The following is a 22001-nucleotide window of genomic DNA, read 5'->3' on the forward strand; positions in this document are numbered from 1 at the left end:
CAGGCCACACTTTGCCCCTTCATCTGCTGCTGCACCCCGCCTCGGCCACACCGGGGCACCACTAGTTCTCTCCAGTTCCCCCCAAACCACTATCCGGCAGCCCATCTGCACTTCACACAAAGGGCCTGGCATCCCGTGGCTGGCAGGGGCACCAGGGCGGCGGCTTGTGTCCTCCGTGGCAGGTGCTGACCAGCCCCCTCCCTTCTTCCCTGTCCCCAGGCCTAGCCCCTGCAGTGGGGAGGGGGAAGCAAGGACAGAGCTGAAGGACAGGGACGTCCGGTTTTAACCCCTCGGCACTCTCTGACATCCTCGAGGCCGGGCCCTCCGCCGGCCTTCTCCCAGCCCAGCCCACTGCCGGAACCACTACCAGGGCATCTCAGACTCCTGCCCGCATCAGAATCCCTGGGACAGCTTGTTAACACCCTGCTGAGCACCAATTTAAGGTTTCTGGTTCAGTAGGTTCCGAGGCTTGCCCAAGAACCTGCATTTCTAACGCCTTCTCGCCCAGGTGCTGCTGCTGGTCCAGGGACCACACTGAGACCATCACTGCCGAGGGGCTCCGATTCTCAGGAGAAGGACACCCTCACAGCACCCAGCACCTGTTCATCCTGCAGACGTCAACTCACACGGCTCCAGGGATGCATTTACTCAACAGACAGCCTTCGCCCACCCCACTAATGGAACCCCAGCCCCTCCCAGGGAGCTCTACCCTCACCCAGCCAGGCCCCCAGCGATGCTCTCGTATATGTTCTCCAATATATGTGTGTTCGTGTGTGTGTGCACGTGTATGCACACGTCCGGTGCTTGGCACAAACACCCACTTTTCCCCAAACTACGACTTGGCCCTTCACAAGCCCCGATTCTCGATCCCCTCTTCTAATTATTCCCTGACTCAAAATGCACACACCCCAAAGTTTCCTCTACGGCAGCAAATCTACAGGCAGGTCATCCACAGGAGCTCAAACTCATGAGCACCGCTCCGAGGAAATGGAGGTTGGCCCGCCGTACCTTCCTTCCGACACAACCCGCCAGTCGGATCCAGAGGCGTGACTCCGTTCTGATCCCACGGTGACAGACCCCTGCGCAGAACGGCCAGCTGCCCACGTCCTTCTCTGGGGGCGTGGGGGGGGGGGGACAAGTCTCCTGGGTCCCGTGGCCCCTGCCTCATTTCTTCTGCATCTGACTTGCAGGTACAGTTGACCCTTAAGCACCACGGCTTTGAACCGAGGAGAACTGTCCACTTGGATGAAAAATGTTTTCATGAATACATTACAGAACCTTGAATGCATTTTCTCTTCCTTACGATTCTCTTAATAACGTTTTCTTTTCTGTGGCTTCCTTTTCGTAAGACACAGTGTATCACACACACAACATGCAAACTATGTGAATCAGTTGCCGACGTGATCGTGGAGCTTCAAGGTCAACAGTACAGTAGCCGCAGAAGTTCTGCGAAGAGTCGGGAGTTATACGGGGATTTCCACGCCCGTTGTTCAAGAGTCAACCGTACACTCGAGAAGACCTCGCGTATCTTCCCTTCCGACAGAGATTTAAAACAGATGGGGAACAGGGCGAATTTTCAAACTGCAAGCCATCATCATGGCCACCGGTCATCACGGCTGTAAGAGGCAGAAATCCATCTCCCTTCACAAAACATCAAGAGGGTTATGTCTGCATACACCTCAGGGACGTTGCACAAAGTGAAATATGCCAGCCACAAAAAGACCCACACCGTATGAGTCCATGGACACGAGGTCCCTATGGTGTCAGATTCACAGGGACGGAGGGAGAAGGATGGTTGCTGGGGGGAGTCAGTGCTTCCCCAGAGTTTCACTTTTGCAAGAGGAAGAGCTCTGGAGATGGACGGTGGGGATGGTTGCACAACAGTGTGAATGTGCTCAATTCCAACAAACTGCATGTTTATTAATGATTAAAATGGCAAATTTTATGTGTATTTTTCCCCAACTTGAAAAAGTCCAAAGTAATACATTTTCTGGAGTGGTATGTCATTGGAGTGGGGGAAACGGCTCTCTTTAGCCCCATTTCACAAGCCAGACGCAGCCCAACAGAGCAAAGCGATCTTTTTCAGGCCATGATTATTTCAGCAACGCCAGACGGTGTCCTAGACGGGACTGTCCTCCCAGAGCAGGTCAGCGGCCCAGGCCCCCCGCCCCCCGCCCCAGAGGAGCCTCCTGGAACTCCGCGGGGAGGGAAGAGGGTGCCCCAAGACCCTAGGATCTTAAAGACCCCAGGAGGGCCTCTGCCGTCCGTCCCATTTGGACACTCACGTAAACCCCAAACCACCCACAGTGAAGTGTGACCGGCAGGCTGCCCACAGGAAATATCCTCACGGACGCGCCCGGCCGGGACCACTGCTGGGGACACGTGCCACCCCGCCCCCGCCCCCAGTCCTAACCATGCTGCTGCATGACATTCTGTTTGGCAGCCAGTCACACAGAGCCAACTGTACTAACTAGATCCTCTTCTTTTCTGCATTCTCAAAGCTCTGGCATCTACGACCTCAACCTCGCAGACTCCGCGGGGGAGAAGGAGCCCCTCCCAGGGCCAGCCAATTCCCAGAGACCGCAAGGGACTCCCGGGCAGGCCTTTCTTGTGCAAACCAACCAGTGCAGGGCCCACACCCCGGACACCACCCTACCTAAGCCTCACACAGCAAGCCAGTATCCCCCTGCCCCAAATCACCCAGGGCCAGGAGCCAAAGGACAGCTCCCAGGTCTCAAAGTTTACCCGAATTATTTCAGCAGGCCAGCCCTAAGCTGTTTACTGTGCATGGTCTCCCCATTTCCCGCAGAACCCCAATAAAGGCTCTGGCCTCACTCCCCCTCACTCCCACTTCTGTCTCCTGACCTCCTGATGCTTCCCTCTGGGGCCCTGCAGGGCCTGGCGTGAACCCCTGTGTTGGGACATGTAATAGATCCTTCTCTTGATGTCAGATCCCGGGAGCACCATCCGGGGCGCACCCACAGCCCACCCCGGTGTGGGGGCAGAAGAAAGGAAGGTGGGCCCCACGCCAGTGTTGGCTGGGCTGCTGGGGAGAGGTGAGCGGGCTCAGGCGGGAGGAGGGCTGACTGTGGTTCCCAGAGGCCTGTCCGCACCGCCCGCACCGCCGTGCACGGCCGCCCTGGGTCCTGCGGCCCGGGCCAGGCTGCGTGCGGCAGGTCCATGGCTGACGGAGGGCCACCGCGCCTTCTGTCGGTCGACAGATCCCCAGCCGAGACCTCCACACCTGTGCTCCGCCCAACACCGTCCCAGAGTCAGAAGAGCTCCCGGCGCAAACACGTCTGGGCAACAGGTTTTTGTCAAACTGCACGTGTCCGTCTCCAGGGGTGCTCAGCCCCCGAGGCTTTCTTCCACGACGGAACCGCTGGGGGAGGGGAGGTGGCCAGGGGAACCCGCTTGGGGAAACAGAGGTCACTGCCGCTGCAGAGGAGATCAGAATTACCCACTAGGCCAGGGCCGCCTCGAGGCCGTCCCGACTCCCAATACTGTGCAGTGGAGCAGGGCCGACTAGACAGCTTCGTAGTGGCGTGCGCGTCATCGGGCGTCCCTGACCTCCCACGCCATCTAGGGACCAGAGCAGCACCTGCGGGATAAGTTACACTCCAAGGCACAAAGGATTGCATCAGAGTGTGCTTCTGGTCCCTCGGAAATTCTTCTCAGCTCCGCCTGCCCTCCAAGCACACCCTGACTCCCGATAAAAGACAGCAAAGCAACCATGTGCTCTACTCCCCTCCCTGCGTCTCTCGGTTGTCAAGAAAGCCCAACACGGCCTCAACCCTCACCCAGGAGGAAACCAGGCACAAAACTCACCAACTCCGCAAACCCCGGGAGGAAAAGGCACGCCCCACTGCTTCCCGTGGCCTCCCCACCCAACCCCGACCAACAGGTACCGCGGGGGATGCCGGTCCCAGGCCTGGGGGGGTCACCACGCAGGGCACAGCAAGCACAGGGCACCAGCCCACAGCTGGCTTCCCCATCAGCGAAACGAGGGAGCAGAGGTGAAGGAAAAGCCAGGCACGTTTCCCATCGTTGTTTCAAACTCCCAGACTCGGGTCCTACAGCAGAAACAGCTCTGCCTCAGCTGGAAGCTTTGAGAGCAGACTCTGGATTCACAAGCCACAGCCCAGCCAGTTACAAGTCTTAAGCAAGGGGGGGGGAGGGGTCGCAAGCTCCCCAGCAAAGCAGGGACCCTCGTTCAAGTCACTGGAAGTGCGTGGGCATGACCAGAGTCCCACGGGAGGTGAATGACATGCTGCAGAAGCGAGTGCATCTGGCAGGCAAGGTTGAGAATCACCTAGAGTGAGTCACAGGTCAAAGGGCGGACCTGCTGAGCACAGGGCTGAGACCCAGCGTAGCCACCGGGGCTATCCCTGGGCATATAGCAAACAGAAAGACACACATTCAAAGGCGTGACCAATGACAGTGAGCTAAAATAAAGAATTAATATGCATAGTGAAAACTGGGTACAGGCCAGTCATTACCAGGGCACGAACTGGTGAACGTACCGAAATTCCAAGAATTCATAATATGTGCTGGTTAATCTTTGCCCTTCTTTTTATGTTTTACCTCCTGGTCACTTGGGTTTAGATACATAGGTTACATGAAAGTCAGAGAAAACAAATCAAACAAAAGGGAGAGAAAAAAGAAGCACTGAAAATAGAAAATATAGCCCAAAGAAAGTGACAAAATTAAGGCCAGAGGGAAAAACTTATTATCTAGAAGAGAGGACCAAAACCCAAAAAAGCTATTTATTATATTTAAAATTTTTGCCGACACCCAAACAACTAAGGAGGCAAAAACATTTTTAAAGGCAGGGGTGCCTGGGTGGCTCAGTCGTTAAGCGTCTGCCTTCGGCTCAGGTCATGATCGCAGGGTCCTGGGATCGAGCCCCGCATCGGGCTCCCTGCTCCATGGGAAGCCTGCTTCTCCCGCTCCCTCTCCCCCTGCTTGTGTTCCCTCTCTCGCTGTCTTCTTCTCTGTCAAAAAATAAATTAAAAATCTTAAATAAAAAAACAATAGCTTTAAAAAAATTTTTTAAAGGCAAAGACGCACTGGTCCGATGTCATGAATAAGGAAGAAGCACAATATATTAAAACACCTGATTTCACTAGAAGCGAAAAGCAAAAGGGACACTTCAGAATCATTAAGGGTACAATCCTCAGTGAGGATCTCTCCTGGATACACGCAGCCAAGATCACAGCATCCAAAACACAAAGCAGACACTGACGTGAACTCAGAGAAACAGAACTCAGGGCACGGAATGCTTGGCTTCAGCTCCCTGCGCTACGCAGGTAAAGAAAAACACAAGGAAGGACAGGAGCGTGAGTCTGCAGGCAGAGACACTAGGGAGCAGTTCCCGAGACGGATCAAGATTTCTTCTTAAACCACTCTCGAGTCGCAGAAGATACAGAACCTGAGAGGACAGACGACCTGGAAAACAACAGTAATAAAAACACCACACCCGGGGCGCCTGGGTGGCTCAGTCGGTTAAGCGACTGCCTTCGGCTCAGGTCATGATCCTGCAGTCCCGGGATCGAGTCCCGCATCGGGCTCCCTGCTCAGCAGGGAGTCTGCTTCTCCCGCTGACCCTCCCCCCTCTCATGTGCTCTCTCTCATTCTCTCTCTCTCAAGTAAATAAATAAAATCTAAAAAAAACAAAAACAAAAACAAAAACCCTTCTGGGCGCCTGGGTGGCTCAGTTGGTTAAGCGACTGCCTTCGGCTCAGGTCATGATCCTGGAGTCCCGGGATCGAGTCCCGCATCGGGCTCCCTGCTCGGCAGGGAGTCTGCTTCTCCCTCTGACCCTCCTCCCTCTCCTGCTCTCTGTCTCTCATTCTCTCTCTCTCAAATAAATAAATAAAATCTTTAAAAAAAAAAAAAAAAAAACTGCTCCAAGATCCATCCAGACAGCGAAGTGAGCCCAGCCAAGAAAACTCTGGGGGGAAATGGGTAAAAGGACAGATCACTCTTACCGAATGTTAAAATGTATCATAACTGAAAGTGGGATGGACGATGAATAATCCAAAAATAATGCCAAGCTAACAACAGATTTTTTTTTTAAGATTTTATTTATTTATTTGACAGAAACAGACACAGCGAGAGAGCACAAGCAGGGGGAGTGTGAGAGGGAGAAGCAGGCTTCCCACCGAGCAGGGAGCCCGATGTGGGGCTCGATCCCAGGACCCTGGGATCATGACCTGAGCCAAAGGCAGAAGCTTAACAACTGAGCCACGCAGGAGTCCCACAAGGAATTTTTAATACCGAAAAAAGGTTGCGGTTCCAATCATTGAAAAGAATGCATTATTCAGTAAAGGATCTCAGGACAATGCGTGTCTGAGGAGAATAAAGGTGCATCCAAATTCCATGTGAGTCAAAGATTCAACCATGAAAGATGAATTATAAGAACCCCGCCAAAAAGGATAATTTCAAAAAATAACCTTACCACAGGAAATTTCAAAGTACAAAAAACCTAGCTTCATTTGTCCCCATAAAATTTTCTGCATGGAAATAAATACCAATAATCAAAGGTCAAGGGCAACCTGAGATAACACTTTCGTGTGATCAGGAATAGAGCTAAATATTCTTAGAAACCAGTGAAACAATGGACAACAACTAAGAGAAAATTAGTAGAAAAAGAAACAGTTATTTCCCAGGAAAAGGAAACACAGTGACTTATGAAGACACTTGGCCTTGTGGACAATTTTAAAAATGTCAAGGGGCGCCTGGGTCCGTTGAGTCCGTTGGGCGCCTGCCTTCGGCTCAGGTCATGATCCCGGGGTCCTGGAATCAAGTCCCGCGTGGGGCTCCCTGCTCCACGGGGAGTCCGCTTCTCCCTCTTCTCTGCTCCTCCTTCTTGCGCTCTCTCCCTTCTCTCTCCCTCTCTCTGACAAATAAATAAAATCTTAAAATAAATAAAAGTGTCAATACACAGGATTAATGTGTGTTTCTACTTTTCAGGCTTACCAAGATGAAAATGCCTGACAATGCGAAGTGCTGGGGGCAGGGCTTGGCTCACACCCTGGCGCCAGGAGTATAAACTGCGGCCTTCTGGAAGAGCAATCCCCTAGAATCTATAAAAAAAATGTAAATATAAATATGCCAGTTCCCCCCCCCCCAAAAAATTCACTTCTGGGAAGTGACCCTACAGATACGCAAGGGCAAACACAACACAACAAAAGAAAACAAGTGTGTGTGCAGATGTCCCGGGTTCATGTACCAGCTACAACTTCTGATCGCAAGTATCCATCCACAGGAGGCCAGTGAAATGCGTGTCTCCCTGGGGACCCAAAGGGCAGACATTAGCAAAGGTCTGGGGGGAGAACGGTGCCAGGCATGCGCTAATAGGGAAAGATTTCTAAGAACCAGTGTCTGTGTGGCTTTATCTCACCGAATATAAAAACAGATCAGGGATGCCACACACGGCTGAAGCTTGGAAACATTTTGCCCAGGGAAAGAAGCCAGGTACAAAGGGCACAGAGTATGGATTCTATTTATATGAAATGTCCAGAATAGGCAAATCCGGAGAGACAGAAAGTCTGTGAGTGTTTCGGGAGGCGGGGGGGAGGGAGGGGCATGACCGCGGATGTAAAGGGGGGTCTCCTCTGGGGGTGATGGGAATGTGCTGGAAGCAGATGGAGGTGGTGGCTGCACACCACTGTGAATGCACTAAATGCCCCTGGATTGTGCACTTTAAAATGGTTAATTTTATGTTAGGTGAATTTTAGCACAGTTTTAGAAAATAAAGGAAGGAGATGCACAGACAAGCCTGTGTGCCTAGAAAACCTCGAGAAGGAAGCACCAAGACTGACAAGACTGACGGGCCACCATTTATCTGGGGATTGCAGGATGGGGGGGGCGGGACGTGGGAGGGAAGTGGGGAGAGGAAGAGGGGCTTCTCATTTTACACCCTTCACGGGTTTTTTCCCAAACCATCAGCATTTGTTACTGGGGTTTTCGTTTCTGTTTTGTTTTTCCTGACTTCTACTCCGTCATGTAATAAATACGTTACCCCGAGAGAAAATTTAAACACTCCAGAGAGAGCTAAATGAAGCCCCAAAGCCAAGAGAGGCCCCTGGGAAGTAACTGCCTACATAAAAGACAGCAAATAGTATAGAATTGTTTTGTGGGGGTTTTCACATAGTGATTCTTTAGATAAATACTTGTAACTGTAGATTAGTAATTGGGCCCAAGCCAAAGCTCCCTCAACATTGTAAGGACCCCCTACTCCCCCCACAGCCCCAGAACACAGGGCAGGCCCCATTCTACTGCTGGGGACAAAAACAATTATAAAGAGCATTTTGAAAACCTTAATCCTGAGCAGATCAACTTACACCCATACTTGATTTTCATTCGTTTTGCTTTGTATTCAAACAGCTTGGCTTCTAGACTCCATAATCTAAAGCAAGTTAGTCAAGTACAAGAAACTTGACTATCTTCGTTTTTTTTTTTTTAATTATTATTTAAAAAGAAAAAGAAAAGAAAAGAAATGGGCTCAAAGTTGAGAGTAGCAAAACGAAACAACAATAAAAGTAAGTGAATTTCAGTTGAACTCTGGAAACACTCCACTCATGAGAGGTAATTGTGCCTGAGCTCTGCCTTGAGAAACAACGGGTTGGTTTTCCTTCTTCCAAAATAAAATGATAACGACATGCTGAATTTTGCAAAGAGTATAGGTCAAAAAAAAAAAAAAAAAAAAGCCATCTGAATCTCAGCAATGAGAACTCGTGCTGGACCATTCCTGATGCAGCCAGGCCGTATCGGGGTAACACATCTCATGTGGCCTCCACTCCCTCCAGTGCCCCCCTGCAGTCCGACCGGAAGGCCCAGCAGCTGCTGAGGTGCATGCCGACACCCCTGCATAGAACTCTCCTCCCCGTGTGGCCCCATGCGCTCCCCCCCAGCACCCAAAGGAGCCGACACCAGGAGCCACGCTGGTGAGCTCTGGCCGTGTGCCCCTGCGCCCTGCCCAGGGTCCCCACAAAAGCTACAGAGGGGGCCGCCAGGGGCCCCCGGTGACAAACTGCGAGCCAGCTTGGAGTCGGCGCCTTTTTCTGTCCACTGGGAACTCCCCGCTGCCTCCAGAGCCAGGCCTGCGCTTTGGAACAGGACAAAAGGGAAGAAGGAGGACCGGTCCCTCCGAGAGCTCCTTCCCTCACCTGCCGCCCCAGGAGCCCAAGAGCCGGGGGACCCCACGAGCCAGCCGAGGCCACTTGCCCCTTCCTCTCCATTTGGCGCTCGCCTCGCTTCTCCGCGGGGGCCCGACTTCAAGGAGTCCGAGCCTCCTGCTTCAAAGGCTCCGAGGCCCAGATAAATCACACGCACTGACAGGGGCGCAGCCCCAGCGCCCAGGATGTTTGCTCTCAGTGGGTTTTGTTTTTGCTGTTACCGTGGCTCCCCCCAGGGAAACAACGGGATGGGCGCCTGGCACCTCGGAGCCTCACCCCAGAGGGGAGCGTGCGCAGGCTCCCCACTCTGCTCTGACCTCCGGGAGCCCCCCCGCCGAGAGCCAGGCGAGCAGAGGGAGGAAGGGGGGCACAGACAGGCAGCGGACCCACGGCCCCCCGACAGCGGCCTGGCCCATGGCTGCAGCAGAGGGCTGGCCGCAGTGCTGTCTCGGGGAGCAGCAGGGGACAGTGAGCTCTGCAGGACGGTGAGCTCTGTGCCAAGTGGCTCGTCCCCGTCAGGCCGTGCTGCCCCCCCGGCCCCCACCCCGACCAGTCGCGGGGCTCCCAGGCTCATGGATAGAAGGGCTGTCGTTGGCAGTGCCTGAGTCAGCCCGGGCCGTGGGCGGCTGGAACAACAGACGCTATCATCTCCTAGAGCCAGAGGCTGGGGCTCGGAGATCGAGGGGTGCGCTCGGCTGGCTGCAGCATCTTCTCCCCGTGGCTGCCCGTGACCCTCTCTCTGCCATGCCCGTCTCTGGGCCCAAGTTTCTCCTTTTTGTAAGGACACCAGTCATACTGCATCAGGATCCACCGTAATGACCTCATTGTCACTTGATCACATCTGTAAAAAATCCTCTCTCCAAATCACAGCACATCCTGAGGTCCTGGGGGTGGGGACCCCAGTGGACCTTTCTGTGGGGGAGACGGAATTCCTCCTGGGACGGCGTGGCGTCCTCTTTATGAAAAGTCACTCGGTGAGAGCAACGGCCCTCCAGCCTAACAGCCAGAAACATTTCAAACGGTTCCTTTTGAAAAGACAGCTCCAGTTGTATTTCCATCTTAACATGCTTTCGGATTTCCCCAGCTTTCGCTGTAGTTTCAAAATATCCAGAAAACTCTGGTTCCTGCGGCCATTTACACAAGGTCCAAGGATCCCCGCAGCTCTGGGGGTTCAAGGAATAAGCGCCGCCCCAGAACACTCAGCCCCTGCGGAGGGTTTGGGGACAGCTTTAAAAATGATAAACAGGTTACGAACGGGATGTGGATCGAACACTTGCGATGCCGAGAGTCGCCCCTCACGGAGAGTCTGAAGACGCAGGGAATGAGCTGGCCTGGGACTCCTGCATCTCAACCTTCCACGTCTTTACCCGTCCATGAGCACCCCACAGATCAAGATGCACCCCAACAGGCTTAGCAACCGCACGGTCTCCTCAAGAGACCGCCGTCCCACGTTTCTCCTGCACCGCCCGCTCTGGCCCGAGCAGGACAGAGCAAGGAGGAATATGACGGGTGCGGACAGTATATCCGTGACAGTGGGCCCAACCCCGTTATTTAAATGCCAGACACAGCGTCTTCTCTGGGGGCTTAAAGGAAGGACCCAATGAGGTGTCACAGGTGCGGGAGCATAGTGGCGCCGAAGATCCCGAGACTCCTCCGTCCTCCTCTGTCCTCCCCCGGGGGAACCGCTGCTGTCAGTCTGGGCGTGTAGGCTTGACACCTGATTCTGGAGGCTGGCGTCTCCACACACACGGGGACAGAGGGGGGATTGTGTAGACCAATCACCTGCAACACGAATCCTTCTGCAGCCTGCTGTTTGCCCCACCCAGAAACTCGCGCGGAATCACTGCTCTGTCGGCACCCACGGGTCCCCGTTTTCATTTCGGCCGCCGTGGAGACACGGTGCCGGTGATCTGGGTCCCGTGAAAAGACACGTCGATATTTCCAACTCGTCTCCGTTAGAAACGGGGCAGCAGTGAGCAGCATGCCTCCCCGGCGCGCGGGGATTTTCTCAGAGCAAGCCACAGAGGGTCTATTTTGGATGTGAACGGTCAACGCGAACGGCCCTCAAAGTGGCCACATACACCCCCCCACCTCCGCCAGGCCCCCCACGCCAGCGCTGACACAGTCCTCCTTGCCCGCTCCGACTCCAGCCAAAGCTCAGCGGAGGAGCACTGGGGTACCTGATCATCTGCACCGTGTTCCCGCCTACCAAGGCCAACGCTCCCCCTGAGGTTCTGGCCTCCCGTATTTGCCCCTCTGCAAGCCGCCTGCCGTACACCGTGTCCCTGTTTTCACTGGGACGTTGATCTTCTCATCTACCTGTGAGTCACGTATTCCGGATACAAACCTGCTCATCTGCCCTACAGGCTGTGAACGGGTTCTCGCCGTCCCGCGGGCTGGGTTTTAGGGTGGACGTCAGACCCTCCGCAGCAGGAAGCACAAAACGGAGTCTGCTGATGCGCTGTTGCTGGGAAAACCGGGAGGGCCGAACAGCTCCAACACCTCCCTCTGCCTTGGCTTTCGACACCTTCGTAACCTTTGCCTGATGAAGGCGGGCCCCGGGGAACGGCGAAGAAGGGTCTGCTCCAGGCAGGGCGCCGCAGGGCATCTCTCCTGGAGGTGCTAAGGAGCACCCGGCCAACAGGGGCCGGGAATGAAGGATCAGCCCAGCTCGATGGGGCCTTCCCGGGGCCCCCACACACCTCTGCACCAGGACCCGGTAGGGTCCTTCCCACAGAGTGTCCACAGCCCCTGCACCTGCTGGAATTCAGCGGCGCAGCCCCACCGGGACCCCCAGGTCTGGCCGAAGGCCGCTCGCTCGGATGGGGAAAACCAAAGTTAACGGGCACACCTTGCCTGCATCCCGCCACGAACAAAGCCAAGTGTCAAAGGCCATTTTGCAGCGAGCTGGGAAAACAGGGCAGGGCCTGGGTCTCAGATAACACTTGCCTGTGATAACAGGCAAGTATTGAGATTATGTGGAGAACAGTCCTTACCATTCATGCAGAAGTATTTACAGGTAGAAAATGAAGGCTGTCTGGGACCCGTTAAGAGGGCCAGGGGAAATGAAACCAAATTAACAGAACATGTCACTGTTGGGGCTGCATGAAACATATAGAGGGGTTCACTGTACCAGTCTCATTGTGTGTATGTCTGAAGTTTTCTATAATTAAAAAGGAAAAACATGTTAGAAGTCCTGGCGATCCAGAAACGAGACTAGGACTTGGGCAATTTTCAGTCAAACACACGGGAGTCCCGGCCCTCCCCCAGCCCTGTGTGAGGTCTGACACCATTTCCGATAAAATACAACCGTTTCTGTCTTTCTTCTCAGGGATACTGGCTACGGTCACACGTGTGTATCCCTGTTCAGTCCTCTATTTGTAAATCATTTCGAATTTGCAGAAAAGTTGCAAGATTCATGCAGGAATCTCCCCCCACCGATCCTCTAGACCAGACCCACTAATTTTTCACATTTCACCCATGTCCGTCATTCTGTCTCCATACACACGGTGCTCTCACTCCAAGCCTCAGAGAGTAGACTGTAGACATCGTGCCCCTTATCCAGTAACACACGGTATGAACTTCCCAAGAGGCGGGACATTCTCTTCCATAGCCCCCCTACAACTCACAAACTCAGGAACCTTGACTTTGACAACACTTCTGAAGAACTCACCCTCACGTTCCCACTTCACCAAGCATTCCACCAACGCCCAGGTCGGCGCGTTTCTGCTGTAGCCCAGACCCGTGTGAAATCACACTCTGCATAGAGTCGCCCCCTCCTGCCGCCTCCTTCAAGCTGGACCCGTTCCTTGATGTCTTTGCCCTTCACGACCTTGACGTTTTCCACTAAAAGCCAACTGCTTCATAAACTGCCCGTCCCCGTGTTGGGCTTGCTGGTTTGTGTCAGGCTGTGTTGCCCAAGCTGCAATGCAACCCAAGTGACACCCTTCTCAGAAGAGTGACGTCCATCTGCCCGTCCTGGTGGCCTGAGCCTTGATCACCCAGTTAGGGTGACGTCCTGTGCCTCCAGTCTTGTCACTTAACTGTCCCCTCGCACAGGGGGGCTCTGCGGGGAAACACTCTGAGCCAGGAACTTTTCCTGCTCCCCACCACGCGTGGCCTCTTCCAACTGGATTCAGCATTCATTGATGACGCTTGCCCAAATCAATCTCCACGATCACTACCGCGACCTGCGATTTCTCCGACTCACCGCCCATTTATTAGTCGGTGTTTTGCTAAAGGGCAGTGGCCTCTCTTCCCCATCCCTTCTATTTATGGAACATAGTAGCGTCTCCCAAAATTCATATCCGCCTAAAACTTCAAATGGGACCTTATCTAGAAATCATCTTTGCAGAAGTAACAAGGGAATTGCCACAGTTACTCTGTTTTATCGATAATAGCTGTCATCGTGGTTGTGAGGTGGGACCTCGTTGTGCTTTTGATTTGTATTTCTCTAACGACTAGTGATGTTGAGCATCTTTCTGTATCATTTGTGTTATCTCAGCCTTCTTGTATGTCTTCCCTGGGGAAATGTCTACTCAAATCCTTTGCCCATTTTTAAAAGCAGATTGCTTGGGGTTTTTTGGTTGAGTTGTGGGAGTTCTATATATTCTGGATATTAGCTCCTTCTCAGGTATATACAGATTTGTACAGATTCGCACATATTTACTCCCATTCTGTGGGCTGCCTTTCCACTCTGTTGATCATGTCTTTTGGGGCACGTCCAATTTTAGGGAATTCAGTTTGTCTATTTTTTCTTGTTTTACCTGCTTTTGGTGCCGTATGCAAAAAAAAATCATTGCTAAGTCCAGTATCGTGCTAAGTCATGACACTGGACTTCGCAAAGTTTACTTATGTTTTCTTCTAAAAGTTTTATAGTTTTAGCTCTTATGTTTAGGTCCCTGATCCATTTTGAATTAATTTTTGTGTATGATATGAAGTAAGGGTCCAACTTCATTCTTATGAATGTAGAAATCCTGTTTTCCCAGCACCCTTTGTTGAAAAGACTGTTCCTTTTTCATCAAATGATCTTGGCACCCCTGTGATTTGCCATGTATGTAGGGCTCATTCCTGGGCTCTCAGGCCTCCTCTGTTGGTCTGTCTGTCCGTATGCTACTGTCGTGGTTACCGTAGCTTTGTCATATGTTTTAAAATCAGGAAGCGGGGGCGCCTGGGTGGCTCAGTTGGTTAAGCGACTGCCTTCGGCTCAGGTCATGATCCTGGAGTCCCGGGATCGAGTCCCGCATCGGGCTCCCTGCTCGGCAGGGAGTCTGCTTCTCCCTCTGACCCTCCTCCCTCTCATGCTCTCTGTCTCTCATTCTCTCTGTCTCAAATAAATAAATAAAATCTTTTAAAAAATAAATAAATAAAATAAAATAAAATCAGGAAGCGAGGGGGTGCCTGGGTGGCTCAGTCAGTGAAGCATCTGCCTTCCGCTCAGGTCATGATCCCAGTGTCCTGGGACTGAGTCCTACATCGGGCCCCCTGCTCGGCGGGGAGTCAGCTTCTCCCTCTCCCACTCCCCCAGCTTGTGCGTGCTCCTTCTCTCTGTCAAATAAATAAAATCTTTAAAAAAATAAAATAAAAACAAAATAAATAAAAGATCTGAGGTAATCCGTATCACTTTCTATTTCTCCTTTCCTTGTTTTTGTTTTGAAAACTAAGCAGATGCACAACCAGCCAGGCCCCCAATTTGTGCACTGCATCCAGCTCTCACAATCATTAGACAGAGCACCCCCTTGTCATGTCTCCTCCTGTAGACTCATCACGGTCCTCGATTTTTCACTATTTCAAACTGCTCTGGAAACATGTCCGATGTTATACGAAGACTACGATATGGTGACCGGGGGCTTACTTCACTGTCGGGAAGAAAATTCCCAGTTTCCAAATGTTATTTCCAAATAACATAAATAATAAATAAATAATAGGAGAGTGTTGTTCTATAAGAAAACACAAAATAGCATCCTATTGGAGGGCTACGAGGTAGACTCTCCACGGAGTGTGACCCAGGGGCTCTGCCTGAAAGCTTTTTCCCTCCTGCAGCCCCTCCCTCCCTTCTCATGGCCCTCCTGCCATCCACTTGTGAGTTGCTCACTTTCTAGAGGGAGCTCCTAGGTCCACACCAAATTCCTCATTGTACCCCAAACCTTACTCATTCTCCTATCCAATGTTGTTGCCTGCCAGGAGCCAAAATGTCAAGTGCGACCCTCCTCCAGACCCCGAGGGGATGAATGGACTTTTCCTCTGCCCAGTTCCTCCCCACCCCCCCACCCCACCCCCCCGCCCACAGGAAGCTCCTTATGCAGTACCTTTCCTGGGAACTCCCCCAGTGAGTCCAACACCACGCCCCTCGATTTTTCACGCACCTCCTTCCTTGGGTACAAACACATGACCCTCTCAAGCCCACCCGCTGCACGGTTGCAACAGACCATCCCTTGGCCCACGCAGCCCCTCACATCTTCACATCCCCCGCACCCCTGTGACTTGACTCCCAGGACTCCGCTGCCCCATGGAAGGCACAGTGCTTTCACTTCCTCCTGCTCCTTCCTGCTGTGAGCACCTGGCTGCCCTGGGGGCCGTGGCTGGGGTCTGGGGTAAGGGAGCTCTCCACCAGGCGGCCCGCGTCGCCGTCGGGGTGAATTTGTCCCTGAGCGCATCCTCACATGTCACTTCCTTTGTCCCCCGCCCTAGAAGTGAGTCTCCCGGGGGGAACCTGCTTCTGCATGCCCCAGGGTGCCTGAGATCACGTGGGGGCTAACAGGCAAGGGGCAAGGTGTCCAAGGTGCTTCCTCCGTGCACATCCTTGGAACCTGCAGGGTACACGTTCCTCCAGGACGCGGGTTTCTTTCGAGTCTTCCAGGCGTCGGGTTTTGAGATCGCAGACTTGGCCTAATTCAAGCCAACAGTCGTCACAAAGGCCATTTTATGTGCTCCTCATGGAGCTGCGGTGTCGCCCCTCCCAAACACACGTAACGCACACACAGGCGTGGTGCACACACGTGTTCACGTAATTCTGTGTAGCCCCGTGCGGGGCGCAGGAGGCTCCGTGCTGGGCACCTCTGGGGCAGGGCCCTCTGGGTCCACATGTTAGAGTCCATCCAGCTGGGTTCTGCCTTCCCACCTCCCACAGGCAACAAACAAAGCAAACCAAGTGGAGCCCCTCCTTGCCCCGACGGAGGAGAGGAACAGCCCCTGGCGGGGAGGGGGGTGGCGAGCGACAGAGCTCCCAGCAGTGATGGGAATGTCCTCTGTGTGCGTGGACCTGTGAAATCCAGCCAGTGCAGCGAAGGAAGTGAATCTTTCATCTCAGTTTAATTAATTTTAACCTGAAGAGTTACATGTGCCCGGCAGCGACTGTCCTCTGGGGCTCAGGTCTGCAAGGGGGATTTCTGTCTTTTCAGTGCACGCTGGGTTAACTAGCCCCCAAGGGGGGCGCCGGGCTGGGGGAAATCACTGGGCTGGGAACTTGGGGGATGTGGGGCAAACCCTCCCCCACTCCCAGAGGACTTGAAGAAGCAGCCACATTCTCCCCAGATAACATCTCACAAGTGACAGCCTACTGGAGCTCATTCCAAAGACAATTAAAGACACACACACACCACTTCCCACTGGAACGTGAGATTTTCTAGAAGACAAGCCACTTAGTCTAATTAGGCCAAATTTTTCTGTAATTACTTCCTTCCCTTTGGCTTTTGATTTTTTTTTTTTTTTGGTACTTTCTGAGATAGAACTTAAACACACACAACAAAACAAACAAACAAACAAAAAACAGAACAGAAATCCCCAAAAATGGTGCAAACCACACTAGCACAATTCCTTATTTTTGAAAAGCTTTGCTCAACAATTCCTTGGCCACTCTGTTACTATGATTTTAAATAGATCACACTGCCCGTACGTTCTCCGACAATTGCACATGTGAGCAGAGCTGTCCTGCCCATATTTCCAAGGTCCTCGACATCACCAAATAAATACCTACCAGAGAGAGGCTGGTACCAACCCCCACCAGTTGCAGCCATAATTAATGGAGCTCCTCTTGTTGCTCCGATTGTTACTTCAAAACTCAGGAAGCCCTCACTACTCATCAGACTCCTACCATTTCTGTTCTGCAGTGAACAACACAAAACCAAAGAACCCAAAGGGTCCCTGCAGGGCAATGTTTCCAGCATCAGTGCTTTTAACCCGAACTGTCCTCTCATGAAGTTGCTACTGGGCACGCCAAATCCAGACCTCTCAGGCAATGCTTCCTCTCTCTGCAAAGCAAAGCCCCCTCTGCTCTGAAAGCTTTCGTGCATGGTGTTCTTGGAGGTCGCCTGGCAGTCACCACAGGGTCCCCAAAGAAGGAAGGATCTTTTTTTTTTTTTAAAGATTTTATTTATTTATTTCACAGAGAGAGAGACAGCGAGAGAGGGACCACAAGCAGGGGGAGTGGGAGAGGGAGAAGCAGACTCCCCGCTGAGCAGGGAGCCCGATGTGGGGCTCCACCCCAGGACCCTGGGATCTTGACCTGAGCCGAAGGCAGATGCTTAACGACTGAGCCACCCAGGCACCCCAAGAAGGAAGGATCTTAATGACAACCTTCTCTACCGGGCACAGCAGGGCAAACCCAAAGCTTTGCTACCCTGCCCTTTTCCACACTGCTGCAGGGGAGGCCGAGGGGTCGGTTCCCAGGGAATGGACCAAATAAACACCAAAAGGCATCTGACATCAACGAATGTTTTAGAAGGTGGTCGTAAACCTTGGGTGGGGGTAACACTTAGCAGCCCACTGCCTTTTCCTTGACTGCAACTTGGAATGATATAATTAGAGCTCTCCCAGGGGAAAGAGTTAGAGAGTACACAAATTTCCTGTGCTTCAGCAGGCTGACCAGGATTCTGCAGATCAGGGAGGCCAAGCCCTTCACACCCAGGTCCCATTTCAATGATAATAACTTTCCACATCCTGGCCTCCCCGTGGTGGAATGCATTTTAAAGGAGCGCCCCTTCTCCAGCCCCTTCTGAAACCTGGCTTCAGAAATCCCCCTTTAGAGGATTCATCCTCCCTACCTGTCTGAGGAGCTGTGGCCCCAGGACATTTCTATCCCACAGATGGGGGTGGGGAGGGAAGATTCCAGAGGAAAGAGCCCTGTTAAACCCAGGCTCTGCCAGGCTTAAATGTCTCAGAGGTTAAACCAAGGCTAACTGACTATTCATGGCGAACAAGTACTTCACGGCAAAGAGAGACACAGAAACACCAAACGAGGCTGTACTTTGACCAAACAATAGGAAAAAGGTCTCTGTTATAGGAAATGGAAATGCCGTTCCCATTGCCTGGTCCATCTGCAGATCACTGTCCCCAAAAACTACCCCAGGAAGCCCATTCGGAAACCCCTGTTGTTTTTTTGCATAGGAAACATTAAGCAAAATTCTGCTCGTTTTTCCAACGGTGACTTGCTTTGCTGATTTGAGAGTTGGGCCTCACTGCCTAGAGGCCCGCGGGCACCCCGCGCTGTTTTTGTGAGCGCTCAGTCCAGCAGCTCACTGTGGGCGCCCTTCAGGACCAGCAGTGTTCGGGTCTCAGGACGGCATCCAGTATGGAGCAGACACCAGGGTTAAACGTGCTCTCGCTGTTAAATACTGCAACATTTCAAACGTGTGCTTCTTTGCTCCGTGCACAGCCGTAATCAAAAAAACATGTTGTCTTACTATATACATGAAAACTTTTCTTTTTCCAAAGTCTTCTTACTCAAGATGTTTTTTTTCATTTGCTTGCTTCCAAATGGACTGCGAGCATTATTTATTATAACCATCAGTCCAAGAATCTGGGCCAGAAGTCAAAGCTGCTGCACTGTCAAAATGGGGAAAGGGAGAACCCCCAAAACGGCCACTCCCACCCAGCCCATCCTACCTAGGCGGGGCACACAGCCCATGAGGTATTTGTCTCCTTAGGGAACAGAGCCGTCCATAAAAATGTACAATAAGAACTTATAAATCCTTCTACAATAGCCTTTCCATGTTTTTACATAGTAACATCTTTTGTGTATAAAATACACTCAGGTTACAAGGAGGCCTCTTCACAGCAGAAAAGATGCCAAGTCCCCAAATCTCCTGTCATCATAAAATTGTATTCATATTTTGAACATGAACAAATTTGAATTTTCAGCTAACCGAGCATTCCAGAAGAGGACGATGAACACCTTTCCTACTCCCTCCCCAACCGGAGAGGATTATTTTACAACTGGAAAAGAGAAAGTTACCTCCGCTCAGGGTTCAAGAGTTAAGGAGAACGACCCAGGATTGCTTTGTTCCTCAGAGATTTCTGAAACTCGACGGGGAAAGACAGCAAAGTTCAAACTACTCCGCCCGGAAACGCGAGCTACTTTCCCGAGCTTGTTCCAACGCTGGTAGGAGCAACAGAAGGGTGGTCTTTCTCGCAGCGCCCAGCTCTCACCCCACCCTCCGCACGCGCAACGCAAACCCCCGCAGCCGCAGGTCGGCCAGGCAGAGAGCGTGGTGCAGGACAACCCAGCCCCGCGCGGCCACCGCGCGGCCACCGCGCGTCCGGGCGCCGAGTTAAGCCGCCTCCGCCCCCCTCCCACAGCGCAGCGAACGGATCCCCCCTCGCCCTAAAGGGGAGAGGGATGCTTGCAGGGAGGAGGGGTGCAGAAATCCGCGGGGATGTTGGTGAGAATCCCCCAGGCTGACTTCGAATAGGCTAGTTACCACTGCACCGTGCATGCACCCTGAGCGCTTCATGCTTTAAGGGACAGCGACAGACTTACGCAAGCCCCCTTCCCAAACCAAGGAACCAGAAACGTCTGACCTAATCAGCATCTGCTTAAACCCAGACGACTCCCTAAAAAGGCTGCCCAGCACTCCTGATTGCGTAGACAGGTCCCTGGAGCGCGCAGCTGCCAGCAAGACGCGGGCGGGAAGAGTGAGCCCCCTTCTGCGACGGTCGCCTGACTCTCACCTGCCGGCAGGAATACATGGCGGGTGGTGCACGATGCGAGGGGCGGGCAACACTGAATCCCTCGTAAGTGTAAGGGGGCAGCTCACACATTTCTGGGACTGGAGGCGAACCTCCTCAGCCTCCCGACGTCCCGGCCTGGAGGCACCGCCGCCCTCCCCCAGCCCGGCAGGGTGCCCGGAATTCGGCCGCGGGGCGCGGGCCGGAGGTGCTCGGGGGTCCGGACGGCGTGGGCGAGCGCCGCCTCCTCCGGCTCCCTAGACGGGGGCCCCAGGCTCCCTCCGCACCTCGAGGCAGTTCCTGCATGCCCCAGGGCGCACGCGGACAAGCCCGCGCGGGGACTCCGGGGGCAACGTGTGCCCCTCCAGGAAAATGCCACCGGGAACCCGGGCCCGACCCTCGGGCCGCGTGCCTCGACCCGGGTCCCGGGGTGCCGCCCCAGCAGCCTGAAGGCCGCCCCGCGACCCCCCGACCCCAGGCAGGAAACGCCCCTCGGCTACCTCCCGGGAGTGGAGGAGGGAGCTGAGGGGCCAACAAAAGGGAAGCCAAAGTCCCTTTCGACCTAGAGGTGGGGGGCGGGAACCCCTCCCCCGGGCCCCGCCCGACTGCGGCGCCGGCCCTGGGTGGGGGGCTCCGGCGGAGAGGGGGGCGCGGGGGCCGTGGGCCCTACAGGGGGCACCTGGGAGGACAAGGACCGAGTCAAAATCCTGCGAACTAAAGACGCATCTGCGGACCCGGGACCGGGCCCCCTTCACACTCACGACCCTCGCAGACTCCTGGCCGGGGGCTTCCCCGCGGGCGCCGGCGCCGCTCGCCCGGCCTCTGGCAACACTTAGCCGTCCCCAGAGCGCGCCTCACTGGAAGCAGCCCCGGGCGGCGGGGCGCGGGGCCGAGGCGGGCCCGGCGGGGAGGGGCCCTGCGCGGCGCCCCCTGATCGGGAGAGAGGCCGGGGGCACAGCCGCGGAGGCGCAGACCCGAGAGCGCGAGCCCCCGCCGTGCACCAAGGCGACGCGCAGGGGAGGGCGCGCGGCGGCGGCTCCTACCTGAGGTCCGGGGCACGCAGAGCAGGAGCGCGGCGGCCACCCAGACGGTCGGGGCGCACATCAACGGCAGCGCCGAGCCCGGGGCCATGCCGTGGGCCGTGGGGGCCGGGCGCCACCACCCCTGTCGGCCGCGCGTCCGCTGCCCTTCTTCCCGGGCTCTGCGCAAGCTGGTCCCCTTCGAAGAACTCCTAGCCTTCCTCCTGTCGCGGCCCGGACGCGCCGCGAGGCTCCGGGCGCGGCGCGGGCTGGCTGCGAGGCTCCGGGGCGCGGGCTGGGCGTCCCGCCGGCCGCGGGGAGGAGCGCTGGGGGCGGACCGCGGGCGCGCAGGAGGCAGGGTCCCCGGCTCGCCCGCCCCGGTGGGCCGAGCAAGGCCGGCGCCGGCGCCCCCTGCCGGAGGGACGCGCCCGCGGCAGGCGGGGCGCGCGGGAGGCGAGGGGCCGGGGCCGGGGGCCGCCGCACCGGCCCCGGACGGGCCTCCCGCGCGCGCCCCCGGCACGCTTGGACGCAGAGGGGCGCCTTGGGGGCGGCCCGCCGGACCTCGCCGCGGCCACTGCGGCGCGCCGGGCAGTTGGCATCCACGCTCCGGGGGCGGGACCCCCGGGGGCCTGGTCACAAATCAGTAACTCGGGACCACCCTGCTCCCTCGCCCGGCGCACCCGGCCAAATCGGACAGCTACTCGGTCCCAGAAACCGGCGGTGCAGGAGGAAGAGAAGCGAGCGCATGGAGAGGCGACACGGTCAAGGAAAGAAACGGGCCAGGCCGCGTCCCCGCCGGGGGCCCTCCCGGCTCTCGCCACGCTGCGCGGTGGGGACGACCAGGCCCTTGCAGAAT

At 54.7% G+C, this 22001-nt stretch overlaps 1 protein-coding gene across 2 annotated transcripts in view; it reads right to left on the minus strand.

Moving 5' to 3' along the window:
• ROR2 (receptor tyrosine kinase like orphan receptor 2) overlaps window positions 1-21469 on the minus strand; it is a 203202-nt gene extending 181733 nt beyond the window's left edge. For both annotated transcript variants that reach the window (XR_006792083.3, XM_045882141.3), the window contains exon 1: window positions 21170-21469. Coding sequence is in view for 1 of the 2 variants with exons in the window: in XM_045882141.3 (XP_045738097.1) it covers window positions 21170-21257 (88 nt within the window). In the remaining variant the exon portion in view is untranslated. The remainder of the gene's footprint in view (window positions 1-21169) is intronic.
• Between the last annotated feature and the right edge of the window lie 532 nt (window positions 21470-22001).

This window comes from Mirounga angustirostris, unplaced genomic scaffold (genome assembly GCF_029215605.1).
Source record: "Mirounga angustirostris isolate CCGP_5_RB_7025 unplaced genomic scaffold, mMirAng1.0.hap1 SCAF_15, whole genome shotgun sequence".
In the NCBI taxonomy this organism is placed as follows: domain Eukaryota; kingdom Metazoa; phylum Chordata; class Mammalia; order Carnivora; family Phocidae; genus Mirounga; species Mirounga angustirostris.